General features: G+C 37.8%; 1 protein-coding gene across 3 annotated transcripts; it reads right to left on the reverse strand.

Moving 5' to 3' along the window:
• Nucleotides 1-44: 44 nt before the first annotated feature.
• nono (non-POU domain containing, octamer-binding) lies at nucleotides 45-11615 on the reverse strand. Of its 3 annotated transcripts, none has more exons than XM_013134460.4 (10): nucleotides 11436-11615; nucleotides 6140-6263; nucleotides 3185-3378; nucleotides 2561-2862; nucleotides 2382-2477; nucleotides 1517-1713; nucleotides 865-1052; nucleotides 596-626; nucleotides 402-502; nucleotides 45-236 (listed from the first exon to the last, which is right to left on the reverse strand). In XM_013134460.4, the coding sequence occupies exons 2-10, from the start codon at nucleotides 6261-6263 to the stop codon at nucleotides 135-137; spliced, it is 1335 nt and encodes a 444-aa protein (XP_012989914.1). In that variant the 5' UTR covers nucleotides 11436-11615; the 3' UTR covers nucleotides 45-134. The 3 variants fall into 3 exon arrangements, with proteins under 3 accessions (XP_012989914.1, XP_019903840.1, XP_010893738.1); XM_020048281.3 differs by having other exon boundaries at nucleotides 45-239; nucleotides 11436-11614; XM_010895436.4 differs by having other exon boundaries at nucleotides 45-239; nucleotides 11505-11601.
• Between the last annotated feature and the right edge of the window lie 6967 nt (nucleotides 11616-18582).

The following is an 18582-nucleotide window of genomic DNA, read 5'->3' on the forward strand; positions in this document are numbered from 1 at the left end:
ACTTGAGATGCCATTTAAAAAGTAAAAACGCAATATTCCCCATACAATTTTCACAATACATAAAATTTAATATTTCATGTATGAATTTAAAATATAGTACAGTCTGAAGAAAAAAAAAAGTTGAATTGACCATTTTAGAATCTGCGACGCTTGTTGGCACCAAAGTCAGCAGGGCCTTGGCCAGGGCCTCTTGGGAAGCCAGGCTGGCCTCCACCAGGCATGTTGTTCCCTGCCCCCTGCTGGAGAAAACCAAAATTAGATCACAATGACAAATACATTCTGGTCTTCCTGCTTAAAATTTTTATCAGGACTGCAGTGGTAAACGTATTTGGTTAACCATTGTTAGCACAATATATTAGTGTGTGCATATAGTATTTTTCTTCAAATGATTCAGACATTACCATTAAAGGTGGGTTCTCAGCAGGCATGTTGGCAGGTCCAGTGCTGGGCCCACTGGAATTTCCTTCAGGACCACTCATTGAGTTTCTAGTCATTCCTTGACCTACATCAAACCAAAACAGCACATTAGCAAAGCGAAATAATGATAACACGGTACCACTGATATCTCATATCTAACAGCTAAAGGAGAACTTACCTTGCATGTGCATCCGCATCTCCTGTTCCCGCTAAGAAATAGAGTGGAAACAAATTAGAAAGGAATTATGTAATCAGATAAAGCAATTTAGAATGAGCAACCAAAATATTACTTTACTGAATACTGGCATTTATTCTGATTGCTGAATACTGTTAAAGCAATTGCAAAGGAGCTTAACTTTCAGGAAAATTTCATGTCTATGTATAAAGGAATAATGCTGAATCTGTCTTTTAGATCTGTGTATTTAGTGTCAAATAGCAAAGACTGACACTTCCAGGGAAGTTCCCCTTGAAGCCCTCCTGCTGCCGCCTCATCATCTCCTCGCTATGCATCCTCATCTCCTCCTCCCTCCTCCGACGCTCCTCTTCCTGACGCAGCTCCATCTGCTTCCTTTTCTGCATCTCTTGGTTATGGAGTTCCTCCATTCTCCTCAGCTCCTCCTGACGCCGCAGCAGGTCTGTAATGTGTTTAATACTGTTAGTAACCTAGTTAAAACAATATCACTGTTTTCCATGGCAAAAATCACAACACAAAAACTCGAATCTGTTGAAAACCCACTGTTAGTGTTTTACAGCTTGGTATATGTGATGCTGGATGACAATGCGTTTGCAACATTAGGACTAATTCTCCATATAAGTTAAGTCTGCTTACTGTAGTTTCCTCCCCACAATACTACCTCGTACCAAAATACTGATACAGTCCTGTCAATACAATCTACACCATATTAATCGATTACCAACAACAACACTGCACTTCAGTGGTTCATTTAGAGTTTATTTTGTGGGTGTGGTAGCAGATTGACATTTGGGATAAATCAGTTGGTTGGACACATCAAGGAACATAAACACTGTCATTGTTTTCAATGGTATCCTCAAGTTTGGACTGATAAGGTGTCTATGGTGTGGATGATGTTATACATACCTTGTCTCATCAGGATAACCTGGTGCTCATGTCTGGCTGCCTCCATCTCTTGCTCTAGCTTCTCCTGAGCTTCTTTAATGTTCCTGTCAACCTGCTCATACTGTTGCTTCTCCATCTCCATCAGGGCCTTCCAGCGCATGGCATACTCATACTCAAATGTTCCCGGCTGAGCAAACCTTGGCGGCTGCTCCCGCTCCCTGGAAAACACATTTGACACAAGAACGTATTTCATGTTGAATTGTGCCTACAGCTAACTTTGGGACTATTGTTTGCTCTGTAGCATTTTGGATTTGAAATTATAAAATGAATAAGGGGTTAAAGTGCCCATTGTCTGCTTTAATTGGAGGTTATTTTCATCCATGTGAGAGAAATCATTGCATGACAGTACATTTTGTACATAGTCCTTAAAATAATTTCTAATGTGCTTCCCTACTGAAGGGATGTCAAATTCACCAGTCTAAATGTTGCTGTGATTAATGTTGAAAAGTACACAACATCTAGCTTATGGACGAGGTTTTTAGCAACAAGCATGGAGACTAGGGCTGTCGCAACTTTTGCATAATTGCCATAATCGTGATTAATTGAGCCAGATCGTAATAATTTTTATTCTTTGTGCCCAATATTTAGATTCCAAAGTCATGTTTCCAAACGGAATAAGGGAGATTTTTTACACCAATGTTAGAAACGTCTCAAAAAATACCATGTGAATAATGTCTGTTTCAATCAGTCAATCGGTTCTTTTTGCCACTGTCCAAATATTTACAATACTCTTAATTATTCAGCATCTAGGTGAGATTGTTTTGGCATTAAGTATTTTTGACCATTTTATTTCAAGGATATATATTTTAACAAAAAGATTGCTCACTTTTGATAAACATGATTTTTATTTATAATCCTCTCTGGCAGTCCCTCATCCTCATCAAACTGCTCCATCGGCTCGACTGTCACTGGCCTGGGAAATCTGAAAAGCAGGAAATGTATTACTTCTCCCACTTTTGGAAAACATAAGTGAATTTGAAGCTTTTGTTCCAGTCCTAAACGTACGCGGTCAATAGAAAGGATCCATCTGCACAGCGATCCAGTGCCTTCCTTGCAGCAGGCTTGGCTGTGTATTCCACTATGCCTTTTCCTGTGGGTCTCCCTCTATCATCCACTATAACTATAGCTCTTTCAATCTGGCCAAAGATGGAAAAAGCCTCTTCCAGGAGCTCATTGGAAATGAACTGTGGTAAATTCCTCACAGTTAGAGCAGCACCATGCGTTGCAAATCGCACACGCAACTGTCTGCCCCTGAATAAGGTGTCATCAAGCTCAGCTTTAGCAATCTCAGCCACGGTTTTGGTCTCCTGTTGGTAAAAAATGTGAACATTATACATACACATTTTACACACTCCAAGATATCAGATGGTAATACAAACGCTAACTTTCACATTAATCTAGGATTGAGGAATCTAACGACCTATTACTTACTATGCTACTGTGACAGAATGAAAACTCCATCTTGGCTGGGTTTTGAATCTACAACCCTCCTCACATCAACACAACACACTAGAACCTTCAAAACTCAAAAGGCAATTCTGAATCCAGGGTGACAGTACTTCACAACTCAGCAGGCAGTCGTGATGCACTTCTTATTATATTCTTGTTATACATATTATTTCTACTCACCAGTCTAATGAATCCAAACCCTCTGTCCTTGTTGATGAAAATCTCAGCTGCCTTGCCATACTTGGAAAACAACTTCTCCACTTCCACCTCTGTGACACCAGTAGGTAAATTTCCCACAAACAAACGGCTACGCTGAGTGTATGTCTTCTCTCCAGGTTTCCTGAAGTTCTGTAGATCTATGGTTATCCCTGCATCTATAGAAAAAATAAGAAATAATTGTTAAGAGAAGTTCAACTGTCATTTAATAAAGGCTGTATTTTTTTAAGTGAGAAACAGTTCTTTTCACTACATTAATGTATTATTATGGTAATATCTTTTTCATTCATGCCCGTGTCACATCTCTCTCGGTAGACAATGTGCCATGGGGTACTGAGGTTAGTTTCAATCAAAACCCGGACTCATCAATGCACCTTCAATTTTAGAGTGAGCTGTCCTTCCTTTGCTTTTCCTAGACTAAAATCACTGGATATTGTGTCAGTTGAGCTGAAATGTTTATCCAAATTAATGCTACTCTACTAAGGGGTGAATGTAGACCTCTGACTGCCCAATAGTCTGTGGTTTACAAAAGCCTTTTACTGTATATCCTCCATTAGGGCTGGCAATCATGCACGATGCATTATGCATGTGATTCATATTAAACAAAAAATACATTTTAACTGAGGCCGCCTCAAAGCAGGGACATCATCGGGCCAGGGGTTTCGGGGCTTTAGCCCACGCTGATGTTAGCCCAGCCCCAAGTGTTTTGAAGACTGATGTTAGCTCAGCCCTAAGTATTTTGTGCCAGGATGGTGTTAATTAGAGTGCATGGCCAAAACCACTAATTCATGCTGGTTTGTAGGAAACTAATTGCGAAGCCTTTAGTATGGAGATAGAATACAGCCAAAATGTTTGTTTTCACAGCATACATCTCACAAATGTGAGCCATGATTCGAAATGTAAACCATGATCTGTCAACCATTGGTCTCACTCACATTTGTGGATCGTTGACCTGTGACCTGAACCGTTCCACGCACTTGTTCCACAAAAGCACACTCGACAATTCTAACACGAAACTGTTCAATGACAAAACAGGGTGCATTAAAACAAATGTTTGTTTGTTTGTGGATAGTGACTCACATTTGTGAATTTATTTTACATTTCTAACCATGTATTCGAGTTTAATCCTGTTTATGTACGATTCATGGTTTACAATCATGGATTCGCTGCTGTGTATTTACGGATCTTTGTTTACATGTGTGGATTGTATGCTGTGTATTTACGAATCATGGCTCAAATCTGTGAGTGGTATGCAGTGAATACAAACATTTAGGGAGCATTCTCTCTCGATCCTTTACACAGAATCTTGTTATTAAGCCAGCCTGGACATGAGTCATACAGCTTTGTCAAAGACATATTTTGCTATATTTGCACACACCATTATTTTTAGCTATATTTGCACATACCGACAAATCTTATGAAGAGAGAATTTAATTAATTATTGTAAAAGATCAATAAAATATGGCTGACCTACACTCATGCTAGCTTGACCCTGATCTCCCTGAAGAAAGCAATTCACGAACTTAGACAAACTTAAATATCATTTGTTATTCCCTTTATTGATAATGAATAATTATCTGGAGGAATGAGTAAATACGATGTTATTTTGCAGGTAATGGTATGGATTTCAGAACTAAATCTATGTGAGCAGGTCGGTTGCTGAGAAAAATGTGCTTTCAATTATTTCAATAATCAATTATTCTATGTATAAAACACTTGATTATTAGAATAATAAAAAATACAAAACATGGCCTTTTACATCAAACCAAAAAGACGTTGTAGCTTTTTACAATGAACCGAAATATAAACAACATATTAAGTCTTGGTCCAATGTTTCATAACCGCATTGGTTTTCTTATACAAACATCCTGAAAACAATGACCATTTTAAATTGTTCTTAGCAACGATTTAGCATGTGACTTGATCATTTTAAATGGTAATGAACATTCAGTTGATGAAAATAACATAATAGATAAACTTCAAGAAGGCAGCTCTGCTGACAAAAGTAACTAATATCGACCCATGCCCTGAAAGCAATCATATTAATAGGGGTATTTAGACAAAATATGTTTTGGGGAGAACATTGTTTGAATCCATCAGCTAGACATATTTTTCAGACTAGCAGTCCCAGTCCAAAGAAGAGTGGCGGGGTCTGCCTTTCCATACCGCTGTGAGTGAGTGAGATTTAACTTCATAGGGCATCACTGTGAATCACCGTGAGAAATTACAAGTGATAGTGTAACGATGATGTTAAATAATTACGTACATTACACAATGAAGCATGTAGTAATATTTCCTGATTGACCAATAACCATATCTGATGTGTAAAACTATGTGAGGTGTATATTTTTAGACAAGCATAGACCCAAACAGAGTTCCATATCAGTATGCTAAGTCCTAAAGCTTAGTGGATGTGCTCATGGCCCAAGCCAATTCTGAGCCCATGTTGCTGGATATCATTATTGTTCTCTTGAAATAATCCAGCATAAGATTTGCCATGTATTTGGTCACTGTGTAGGCTCGCTGTTGCCTGCAGCCTCAGAAATGTTTCAGGTGATGTGCGTGAGATTGTTGTGCTCACAAAGATGCCAAACATATGTAAGATAAGAGGAAACATAAATGCCCAGCTTCACTCAACTGCATCTCGAGGCATTTACCCAATGCCATGGAAGTGCTCAAAATGTTGTGATAAATTAACAAGCGTCCACAGAATAAGAACACGTGTAAAAAGACTCCCAACACAGTGCCTCCACAGTCTTGATAGTTAACGATGAACCATTTCCAAGGCTGTTTTGAACAAACAAGATAAATTTTTTGCTTGGTGGAAAACAAGATTTATCTTACTACATATCAGGGTAACAAATGTAATCACCCAAGTATAGTAAAATAATCTAAAAACAAAGCATATACTAAACTTACTTGGACTCTCCTGCTCATCTGTATGCTGTCCATTGCTGTTGGGTCCAGTTTTCTGATTCTCCATCTGGTGTCTAGATGGGCCATGATTCTGATGTTCACCACGGGGGCCCCGGTTTCCTTGCATCTAATAAGGACATCAGTCATTAAAAAGTACATTTGTCTAGATAGCCAACACAAGCCAGCTAGCAAGCAAATGTTAACTCTTGATAAGCCAGAGGAACACCATTTCTAGCTTAAATTACTGGATCAGCTAGCCGTCCACCTATCCAGGCATGACCATTCAGGCTGTATAACATTTTCTACCAGCCACTGACATCAAATATTTTCCCACTAATGTGCAGGACTCAACTGGTTACTCTAGATCTTGTGGGGGAAAAAAACTTCCATAACTGGATGGACCAAACAGTCTTTACCCCTCTGACATGCTGCCTAATGTATAAAAATGGCTTATAGTAAAGCAATTAACATCAAACGCTTTAGTGGACGTTCATAGCTAGCATGATTTCAAGGCCTGTGTGGCAGGGCATTGAAGATGGGTGATTCATGGAACCAGCATTGTACCATGGCAAGGATTTGAGGTTAATTTAATTTAAAATGTAATTACATGGCATAATATTTACTTCAAAGACGTGTGTATTGTGATTTCTTTTTGACAAGTGTCCTTAACGCAATGTGCCCAGACAAAAAATAATGTCCATCTACACTACCGTTCAAAAGTTTGTTTTCCATGAAAACCTACATGAAATGAGTTTGAATAGAATATAGCAAAATAAATGGGATATATAATCAATGACAAAGTCAAAAATAATAACATCCTTAAAAAAATTATCTTTTGTCAAAAATCAACCATTTGCAGCAACTACAGCCTTGCAGACCTTTGGCATTCTAGTTGTCAAATTGTTGAGGAAATCTGAAGAGATTTCACCCCATGCTTCCTGAAGCACCACCTACAACTTGGACGGGCTTGATGAGCACTTCTTATGTCAAGCCGCTCCCACAACAGCTCAACAGGGTTGAGATTCGGTGACTTTGCTGGCCACTCCATTATAGACGGAATACCAAATGACTGCTTCCTCCCTAAATAGTTCATACACAGTGTAGAGCTGTGCTGTTGTCTTGTTGTAGGAGGAAATTGGCTCCAATCGAGTTCCATCCACAGGGTATGGCATTGCAAGTTGGAGTGAGCCTTCCTTCAAGATCCCTTTTACTCTTGACAAATCACCCACTTCACCACCACCAAAAGACCCCCAGACAATCACATTGCCTCCACCATGCTTGACAGATGGACTCAAGCCCTACTCCTGACCCTTTTCCATTTGGTCTGACAAATGTTCATCATTGTGATCCAGAAACCTCAAACATTGATGAATCTCTCCATAACACTTTTTCCCACCCTGTCTGTGTTCTTTTGCCCATCATAAGCTTTTCTTTTTATTGGCAATATTGGCAACATTGTTACTGAGATGTTTTTTTTCTTGCAACTTTGCCTAGAATGCCAGCATCCCAGAGTCATCTCTTCACTGTGGAAGTTGATCCTGATGTTTTGCGGGTACTATATAATCAAGCTGCCAGTTGAGGATCTGTGAGGCATCGGTCTCTCAAACTAGACACTAATGTATTTGTCCTCTTGCTCTATCATGCACCAGGGCCACCCCCTCTTTCTATTCTGGTTAGAGCCAGTTTGCTTTGTCCTGTGAACGGAGTAGTGCACAGCGGTGTAACAGATCTACAGTTTCTTGGCAAATGGAACAGCCTTCATTTCTCAGAACAAGAAGAGACTGATGAGATTCAGAAGAAATCATTTTTTGAGCCTATAATCAAACTCAACTGCTGATGCGCCAGATACTCTACGTGTTTAAAGAAAAGTTTCATTGCTTTTTAATCATGTTCAGCTGTGACATAACTGCAAAGGGGTTTTCTAATGATCAATTTGCCTTTTAAAGTGACAAACTGGGATTAGCAAACAATGTGCCATTGGAATGCAGGACTGATGGTTGCTGATTATGGGCCTCTGTACGCCTATGTAAATTCCATTAATATAAATCAGTTGTTTCCAGCAACAATAGTAATTCACAACATAAAAACAATACCAATACCAGCACAGTTTCTCTCATCAATTTGACACCGAAGTTTTGAATGGTAGTGTGTTATTTTAAATAAAATATATATTTTTAAGTACTGCATATTGTTTCTAATGGCCAACAGTTCATCAAATTAAGGCATTTGTAATTAGAAGTCAAATATAACCTAAGAAAATGTTATTTCAGCTCACAATTTTGTTTACACTAAAAAAGCAAGGATAATTAAAACAAAGCTTGAATCTCCCATGAAGCGTCAATGAAAAAGTAAGTTCAAAGATGGCTATGAGTTACGTATAACCTCTTCATCCTTTGCTGTAAAATAAAATAAAGTATTTTATAAACCCTATGCTTGACACTATTAATGCGTATTCCCATATTGTTCATAAACTGTATTCAAGTGAGATAATGAAAGAATTGTTAGTAAAATCCACCAATATGAAGGATTTGAATATCAAAGAAAAATTATGATTCATAACTACTGCTAGAGGTATCATTTTTAATGAAAATTTGTAATCTCTATATGGTGATCTTTTAAACATATGTCAATCACCTGAAAAACGTTTCACACCAGCAGATTAGACAATTATATATTTGAATGCATTGTATTACTTACATTGAATTCATTAGAAATACTATTTAAATGTGAACATACAACTCTGAGGAACAAAGTTTTATTATGGCAAGCCATTGTAACATTCATTCCCTGGAAATGAGTAGTTATTTGTAAGCATTAGTGTTGTGTTACATGAACGTCCTTAATTCAAACATTAAAGAAAAGTTATATTTACAGGATCACAATTATAATTTCCCATTATAAGCCGCGTCACAAACACGGATTTTATCATTTTCAACCACCACGGTTAATACATGGGTGCGGCATATACACCAGTTTACACCAGCAAATAATCATTTTACAGATTATTTCTTGATGACGTAGATGTCTCAAACTCAAGTAGCAAATGATACAATTGGCGTTCAAAAACATTTTATTCTAAAACAAATACATTTTGGTAGGGCCCTATGACAGATGTTAAATATTAATGTACAATGTAAGTACAAGTCATAACAGACTTTTCGCAAAAAGCTCCGCCTATTTTAGTTACTGTTGATATGCCCCTCAAACTGCACTTCTTTTTAAGTGGCAACTACTGTAAACAGCCCGGCACCGAGGGGGAAAAGGCAGCATTTCTTCAGTGTGATTCTTTTTGCAGTAATACCTCTGCGATATCTTCCAGATCGAGGCATTACAATATGCGGTAGAAGGATATGTTCATAATATTCAGATGAACAAGGAAGGGGACACAATAATTGAAACAAGCATACAAATCTCAATCAAATTAGATTGTAATCCATTGAGAAACCCCATGTCATGAACTCACATGCGACCAGAACAGTCTTGTGGACCAGTCAGGCTATTGCACGGGTACATTCTATTTATATAGCTATTATTGAAATCTTTACAGTCAACATCATCCTATCAAATTCAGCAGAAAGTCACCTGTTAAAGTTAAGCCTACGAGCGTAACAAGCTAATATTAGAGGTTGCTAGCTACCGAGCAAACGTAGTAGTAGCAAGTAATTAATGGTCACGTTAGCACATAACTATAACGTCAGCGTTAGATAACAGTATTTTGCGAAACGACAATTATCCGGGATAATGTCGAGGTTTATATACGAGTGCGTTTAATACTCGGGGTTGTATACACACAAAGCTATAAAAAAATAATGATGCTGTTCATGTACGGTGCGGCTTATAAATGCTGAAATATGGTACTCCAAATTATTTTTTTGACAAAACTCAAAGACGTTCCTAGTTAATTTTAAATTATTTAAACTAGTTGGCAAGAAAACGTACCTAGCTACTTTACATTGGTCTTTCGGCAGACACTGTTTTCCAGAACGACTTACAGTCCGTGCATAGAAGAAAGCTAGGAAAAAAAATTAATAAACACACAGCTTTGTAATGAGTACATTCTAATCAGTGAATTGGTTAATAGGCAAACGGCAGTGCTGGATAGATGACCTTACAAATAAACAAAATAAGCTGTGGAATTATTTTAGGTACTCAATGAAAAGGTTGGATTTCAGATGTTCCCTTAATTATCTACCTATTATACATTTGGTACAAGATTGCTGGCAAATATACCAAAAACGCAAGACTTCTTTTATTATCCCCATTTTCACAAGTTATAGCTAATAATAATGCTGTTTAATTAGCATATTGATGTGCCTCAACATGGACTGTCTCGCAAAAAAAACTATTGACAAAATTAAGCTTTTTGTCCATAAGGAACATTTCTGGGATCTTTCATTGAGGAGAACTGATAGGGAACTGTCACCAGCTAATTTCAAAACAATTTCGGCCGGTAAACTCAACATTTAACATGCAGATAGTAGATGGTGCAGAATGCTACAATCCGCAGGCTGTTAACATGGGAAATTATCATTCCTACAGCAAGACATTCAGTAGTAGCGGAGTACCGAACTAGTGTGAAATCAATACACATGACGCGTTTACTGTAGCGAACAGATTGCAAATCCATAGAATTTATGAACGGTCATAAATACTAGTTTTCATCAAACCTACGGCAAATGTGTACACGCTATTCTTTGGGTGCCGAGAGATGCGGCCTACCCTCCGGATACTGAACCCCACTGTTTTGCATAAAGATTTTCTAACATTTTGTGCTTCAGTCTGCATACATTTAGCTATCGATTAAAAACGTTACTCAACTAGCTAGCTAGTACACTAGCCTTTGTTATGCTAGCTAGTTAGATAGCTAATGTAACTAGTTAGCCAACATTATTTCAACGCGTTCATGGCGGGGAAATATTGGCACCGTTTAATTGCTAACAAATAATTTGTTTTAAATAGTTCAATTGATAAAACGCGTTGATTATATACGTTACCTAGCTACTGTACATTATCTCCCTATCGTTAGTTTTTACATTTGGGAATCTGGCTAGCAAACGTACCTAGCTAACGGTTAACAAACCTCAGCTAAATTTAGTCCCATCGTTCCGAGACACATGTAAAACAGATGCCGGAGCGAAGAGGCTATCCATGGGCTAAGCTAACAATAGTTAGCTAAGGGTAGCATTAGACTAGAGTAGTCGTTTTCTTACTAGCAGAGTAATGCAATAAAACTCGATAGCTACTGTACTTCTCAGATAGAAGTAGACGTAAAGAAAATACAATCATTGCTTTTACATACCTTTCCAATATAAATGTTTGGTAAATACGGCTTAAATGTACGTCGTAAAAGAAAACAATTGCTCCTTACGAAGGATAGGACGGAGAGAATAGATTTCACGAACAACCTTGATTCCAGTTGAGAAAGCAGATTGGCTGGCAGGACACGGATGTAGTTGTGTACACATGCAATGACTGGATAAAATCCTGTCAATTATATAAAGAACAACAAATCTAACAATTTGATTGGCTGACCTTCTATTTAAACGTTCTTAGATTTTTTTTCATAGAGAAAGATAGAGGACTCGGAATAGCTTACTATTTGGCGAAGGGTCCTACTGCTGCCCCCGGCAGGGAAGCTCCGCCAATATAGAAAACCCTCCCCCTTTTCCAATTGCTTCCTTTAAGCTTTGCTTTCATTGGCGCATCGTTTCCTTGAAGAAAAACGATGTGCGTATGTAGCGATTTTATGGCGTCTGAAATAGTGAAAATAACATCGTGACATCTATCTTAATGTTTTTTTTGCTGTTAAAACATATATATAGACTGAGGGTGATTTGATGAAATATGTAAAAATAAAAATATTAATAAAAAATAACAACGGTTAATAAACCAAGTCATTTACTTAAGTCAGTGATATAATTCATACTGGGATAACTCCTGGCTTTTCTAGCAGCAAAAGCTTTTTTTGTAATTCAAGTAGTGCACAGTGGAAATGATGAAAAGTAATTTCAGTTTATGAACGGGAAGTGTGAGATTAATATATTGTAACAAAGACTTGGGATACAAGGAGATGATCTGGGAGACCATGCTATAACATAGGCATGAATAATGCAATTAATAACAAATCGTTTTATATGGGCGGAGCTTCCTTGGGCGGAGCTTCCCTGCCGCGGACCTTATTGACCTTATTAGACCTAGGCATATCACCAGTTTACACTAGACTTTTTTTGACTGCCAATATGGCAGTTAAAATTAGCGAATTTCAGCCATAAAGAACCATTACCGGACACATGGTTTAAATTACATATAACAGCCTATGTTTAAACAGAAATAAAACACAAACTTTATGATCCAACAAATGTTTTTCACTCTTCACAATGTTTGCAAACTGAGCTTATACAGCTACACCAGGGCGGTTGCAATTATTATGCTTTATAATTGCCTGATCGAAATAATTTCAGCCAGATCACAATTATCTTTATAGACAACTATCTTTTTGCACAATATTTTGATTCCAAAATTATGTTTCCAATCTGAACATGGGATTTTGAAGCCAATGAAACAGCCTACCACAAGAATTTTGTCAATTTTCATAGGATGTCAGAGTGTTTGACAGCTCTGCAAAAAGTTATAGGCACAGATGATTTACTGAAACTTGTTTGCTTCTAAATTTCACTAGACTTTGTTTAAATCTAGTTTAGAATTGTTTCGCAATGCATCATAATGTAGGCTAATTTTGCAACATTATTTTTTATTAGAAAAACGTTTTTCATTCACTTATTTGTCACATCAACTCTGATCCACCAAAGGAAAAAACACTCAAGCGTGTTTAACATATTTTGACTAATACTGTATGTCAAATTTTTTCATTTCCAACCATATTTCCTAATTAGATAATGCACAATAAAATGTAGGACTATGGCCTATAAATAGCATATATGTTGTCCTATTCCATATAAAATATTGAAAGACGTTTTGTAAATGAGGCTATTTCAAATACAGTTGTGCTCATAAATTTGCATAGCCTGGCAGAAATTGTGATATTTTGGCATTGATTTAGAAAATATGACTGATCATGCCAACATTTTTTATTTTATTTAAGGATAATGATCATATGAAGCCATTTGTTTGGGATACAAAGAAAACCCACAGCTAACCACAGGAGAAATACAGGCTGCTCTGGAAAAAGCTGGTGTGGTTGTTTCAAGGAGCACAATACAACGATACTTGAACATAAATGAGCTGCATGGTCGTGTTACCAGAAAGAAGTCTTTACTGCGCCAACGCCACAAAAAAGCTTGTTTACAATATGCCTGACAACACCTTGACACGCCTCACAGCTTCTGGCACACTGTAATTTGGAGTGACAAGACCAAAATAGAGCTTTATGGTCACAAGCTCTTAGCTCTTAAGGCACGGGGAATCTTAGGCAACAATTACAAAAGACTGCACACTGTCATTGATGCTAAAGTGAATAGGCAACAAAAACAGCAGACAAAGAAATTCTTTGTGGGTCTCTCGCAGGGGATCTGATGAGGAAAACTTGTTGATTTCAACACCAGTGCATAGGTCCAAACCTTAAGGAGTTTGGGGAAAATATGATCGCTTACATTACGAGTCTGGTCCTACACACTGGCACTGAAATGAACCAATTTTAATCCAAGGACTTCTGGGACCAAACCGCAAAGACGCAGTGTTCTCATAGCCTATTCACTATGCATGTGCTTAAACGAGGAACAGCGATTGGCGACATGGGAATGCACCAAGGATCTAAAACAGTACTCACCGTCTTCACAGTCTCATTCTATCTGCTGCTCTTGGCTTGATTGCAACATCTGACTGTTAGTCTTGCCTCCTCATTAGCTTAAGGTCAAGGAAATACAGAAATAAATAAATACAGAAATAAAGGAATATGGAAATCAATAAATACAGAAATAAAATATGGAAATAAATAAAAACAGAAATAAAAGAATATGGAGTAAAATAAATACAGATAAATTACAAATAAATTACAAAATGTATTCTCAATTTTTAGAGTAAGTGCAACAAATAAGTAACACAAAATAAATTAAATAAAATGTTTGGCCTTTCAAAAATATTCAGTGACCAATATAGCCACCCTTCTTTTCAATAACTGCCATGAGCCTTCCATTCGTGCAGTCGGTCCGTTTCTTGATCTGTTCACAATCAACTTTTGCTTAAGCAGCAACCGCAGCCTCCAAAATGCTGTTCAAAGAGGTGTATTGTCTTCCATGACTGTAAATCTCATGTTTAAGAAGGGGCCACAAGTTCTCAATAGGATTTAAGTTAGGTAAGGAAGGGGGCCAGGTCATTATTCTGGCAGTGGAGTACTTGGATGCATGTGATGGAGCATTGTCCTGCATAAAGAATATGCCCTTCCTGAATGCTGTGGACTTCTTCCTGTACCACTGCTTGAAGAAATTATCTTCCAGAAACTGTCAGTAGGAATGGGAGTTGAGTTTCAGTCCATCTCCAACCCAAAAATTTCCAACTACCTGATCCTTAATGATAGCAGCCCATACCAGTACCCCTCCTCCACCTATCTGGCACCTGACTCGAAGTTGTGCCCTGTGTCCATTAGTGATCCAGCACAGGCCCATCCATCTGGTCCAAGAGTCACTCTCATTTCGTCTGTCCATTAAACTTTTGAAAAATCTGTCTTCAGGTATTTCTTTGCCCAATCTATAGGTGTGAATCTTATTCAGTGGTGGTCTTTTTTCAGTCTTCTTGACCTTGGCCACATCTCGGAGCACTTGACACCTTGTACTCCTGGACATTCCCGGTAGATTGCAGTTCTGGAATATGATGGCACTGGAGAATAATGGGTAGCTTAATTCCTGTTTAATTCTTCTCAAGTAATTTGCAGTTAATTTTCATCTTTTCTCCATGCATTTTTTGCTCCCTATTCGCAACCAAACATTTGAGTGTCCAGTGGTCACGCCTCATTAGTTTAGCTTTTTCAAGAATGTTGCATCCGTCTGAAAGGCATTTTCCAATTTATGACTTTTCAGTGTCAGTGAAATCTCTTTTTTGGCTCATTTTACCCGAGGTCATGAGGCTGCCTAGTAATTATGCACACCTTGATATAAGGTGTTATTCACTGTTGTCACACCCTCTCTCAATACACAAATACACATCACCTGAAAATGATTCAATCCAATGAACATTCAAGTTTATTTGGTTTGGAGTTGGAAAATTTGCATAGAAATAATAATATGATCAGAATACTCACTTGCCTAATAATTGTGCACACAGTGTAGTAAATAAAGTGTTTTTCTTACCTTTCTTGGCACTCCTTACTATCTGATACTGTCCATTTTTGTGTCACATTAACCCAGGTGTTGTTTGTAGTTTGTCTCTGCAATTCGCAGTCCATTCCGGTGTTTGTTCTCTCAATGGCTTCCCCATGATCCAGACAGTGTTTGTTGGATGTGTCGATTTCCCCCACCTTGCGGTTTGGCTTGGTATTGGATAACTTGGTCATGCTCACCCGGAGAAGTGAGAGGAGAGGGAGTGAGCACTCTTGAAAACCCTTGAAAGGATTGCCTTCTCAGGCCATGGCCTGCATTTGAGGGGAGCCCCAGTTTGGCCTTTACATGTGTCAATGGCTCCCTCTGTAACAACCTGTCCCTTTGACCTATGGTCAAATGGTGAGGAGGCTTTCTGCGGTTATCCGTTTCTGCCAGCTTGTCCAGCTCAGCAGTCCTGTTTTGTCAGTGTGCCTTCACCAGTCTCCGGCCTCCAGTTCTGCCTTAAAATTCCTTCCTCAGTGTTGGCCTAGCAGCTTTTCCCTTCACAGACCCTTGGGAAGTTTATGTGCGTGCAGACTTTTAGATTTCAAGGTTTATTGGTCAAATGCACTGAACAGCACAGCGTCATTCTGCACAATGAAATTCTTGTGACATGTCACCCGACAACTATATAGTTAGAGTTAAGAAGAGTAAATAAGCAAAAATACAGATCTGGAAAAAATTAAGAGACCACTGCACCTTTTTCTTTCCTTTCCAAAAAAGTCAAAAAGGAAGGTTTTGAGTGAGGAATAGTAGGGTTAAAATTAAGAGACCACTGCAAATTGAACGCTTCTGTTCCTCACTCAAAACCTTTTTCAACTTTTTTGGAAAGGAAAGAAAAAGGTGCAGAGGTCTCTTAATTTTTTCCAGAGCTGTATAGCTAGACAAAATATAATAATAAAATAAAGCAACAATATACATAACACTGTACACCAGCAGCAGTTTTAAAAAAGAACTGTAAACTAGCAGCAATCTGGGTAGTATTATGGATATAGCAGCAATATGGGTAGTATGTGAACATTTACAGTGGGGAGAATAAGTATTTGATACCGATTTTGCAGGTTTTCCCACTTACAAAGCATGTAGATGTCTGTAATATTTTTATCATAGGTACTCTTCAACTGTGAGTGACGGGATCTAAAACAAAAGTCCAGAAAATCACATTGTATGATTTTTAAGTAATTAATTTGCATTTTATTGCATGACATTTGAACAGCAGCGGAGTTCTACCCATCCACGGAATATACTGTTAGTTTTACATTCGCAAAGAAAAATAGATCAAGACAATAGAGAAATGTTTATAACAGGTAACTGGACACACGGTAGTTCTAAAATAATCAATGTAGTAGTCGATTATTAATTGTAATGATAAACACAGATTAAATTGAGCCTTAAAAAGACGTGTGAACGTGTGTCAGTTTATTGTTCAACTGAACAGTTATTACGTTCACTGGGTGGGTGTAGGCATTACTGATTCAATCGACTCGAAAGATTTGAGTTTTTTACTGAACGACTTGACATGATCCAAGTCAGCAGAAAGAGTCGAACTTCCTAACACTAGTTATGGACTATTCAGTATTGTAGTGCCTCCTACAAGCTCTCCTATTGGTTTTCCGCTGTGTTCTGGTTGAAGGGGAAACAAATTAACACTGCTCTTTTTTCCGTCTGGCATCCGTCTGGCATTCACAAACAAACGGCATGCCGCTTGTTTGTGAATGAGGGGTACTAGGTCCATTATGCAATTTGTGGATAAAAGTTCTGAGTGACAAAGTTCATGGATAAAGTCTTGCTCTTTCATATAAGTGTTTATAGTTTCTATTAATTAATGTAGATTTTTATGGATATAATGGATTAGGACGGGTAGCTGTAGTTATTGTGTAAGATATAGTTGGTTACAAATGTCTTTTAGTTAAAGCCATGCTGGCATCAGCCAGTCTAGATTGAGATCTCCGATAAACAGTAATTCAGAGTTTGCATAATTACACGTTAACTCAAACAATTTATATAGAGCAGATACTGGAGCTGAGGGAGGTGAACTCCCGCTAGCGTTATCAGTGCCTTATGACTGAGGGACACATTCAGAACTAAGCATTATGAATTTGATGAATTATATTAAATAAATATTTTTGGTTACAACATGATTCTCATGTGTCATTTCATAGTTTTATTTTCTTCACTACAATTCTACAATGTGGAAAATAGTCAAAATAAAGATATACTCTTAAATCAGTAGGTGTGTCAAAACGTCTGGCAGGTACTTTATTGAATATATATAGTCCAAAGTTTGGACCCACCCATTCAAAGGTATATTTTTATTTTTACTATTTTCTGCATTGTGGAGTAGTGGTACATGTCACTGCTTTTATTAATGACACTTGTTTCTGTAATTGTGAACATATACCAACTGTATTTGAACAGTTTTTCTTGGGTAGCGCTTACTGAAAGGCCAATGAGAATTCATGCCTTTAGATCATGCAAAGTGCATGTTACTATTTCCAAACCAATCTTACCTTGTTGGGTTCCATTTGGAAGACATTAAGGCAATAATTAATATTATAGTTAGCATGGAGGTGATGTCTGATTGGAGACTTAGGGACGCCAAGATTTAATATGTTTCTGCAATTCCCCAACTGTGATCCTTGAACACATTTGCACCTCTTAAATCAGGGGTGTCCAAACCATTCCACGGAGGGCCGTGTGTCTGCAGGTTTTTGTTTTTTCCTATAAATTGGTTCCCAGTTCACACCTAAACAACCAGGTGAGGGTAGAAACTAAACAATGAGTAACCTAATCAGTCAATCAATTACAAGGTGAGAGCAAAAACTTGCAGACACTCGGCGCTCCATGGAAGTTGGGACACCCGTCTTAAATCATTGTCCTCATAATGTGTGGGGGCCAAATTCACTTCAGCCCTCTTCCAAAAAGGTTAATTTAAACAAATTATTTCCCAAATAGTGGACATTTGTATTTTCAGGAATGTAGCTGTTTATTCTATTGCCTAATTTTATTTAGGTCAAACTTTTTGTCTCATTTGTGTTCTCTGACAAAGTTTTACAGGTCTCCTCATACAGTTGCTCTCAAGAGTACTCACCACCTTGGAATGCTCCACATTTTGTTTTAACATAAATTCTAAAT

This window comes from Esox lucius, chromosome 7 (genome assembly GCF_011004845.1).
Source record: "Esox lucius isolate fEsoLuc1 chromosome 7, fEsoLuc1.pri, whole genome shotgun sequence".
Lineage (NCBI taxonomy): Eukaryota > Metazoa > Chordata > Actinopteri > Esociformes > Esocidae > Esox > Esox lucius.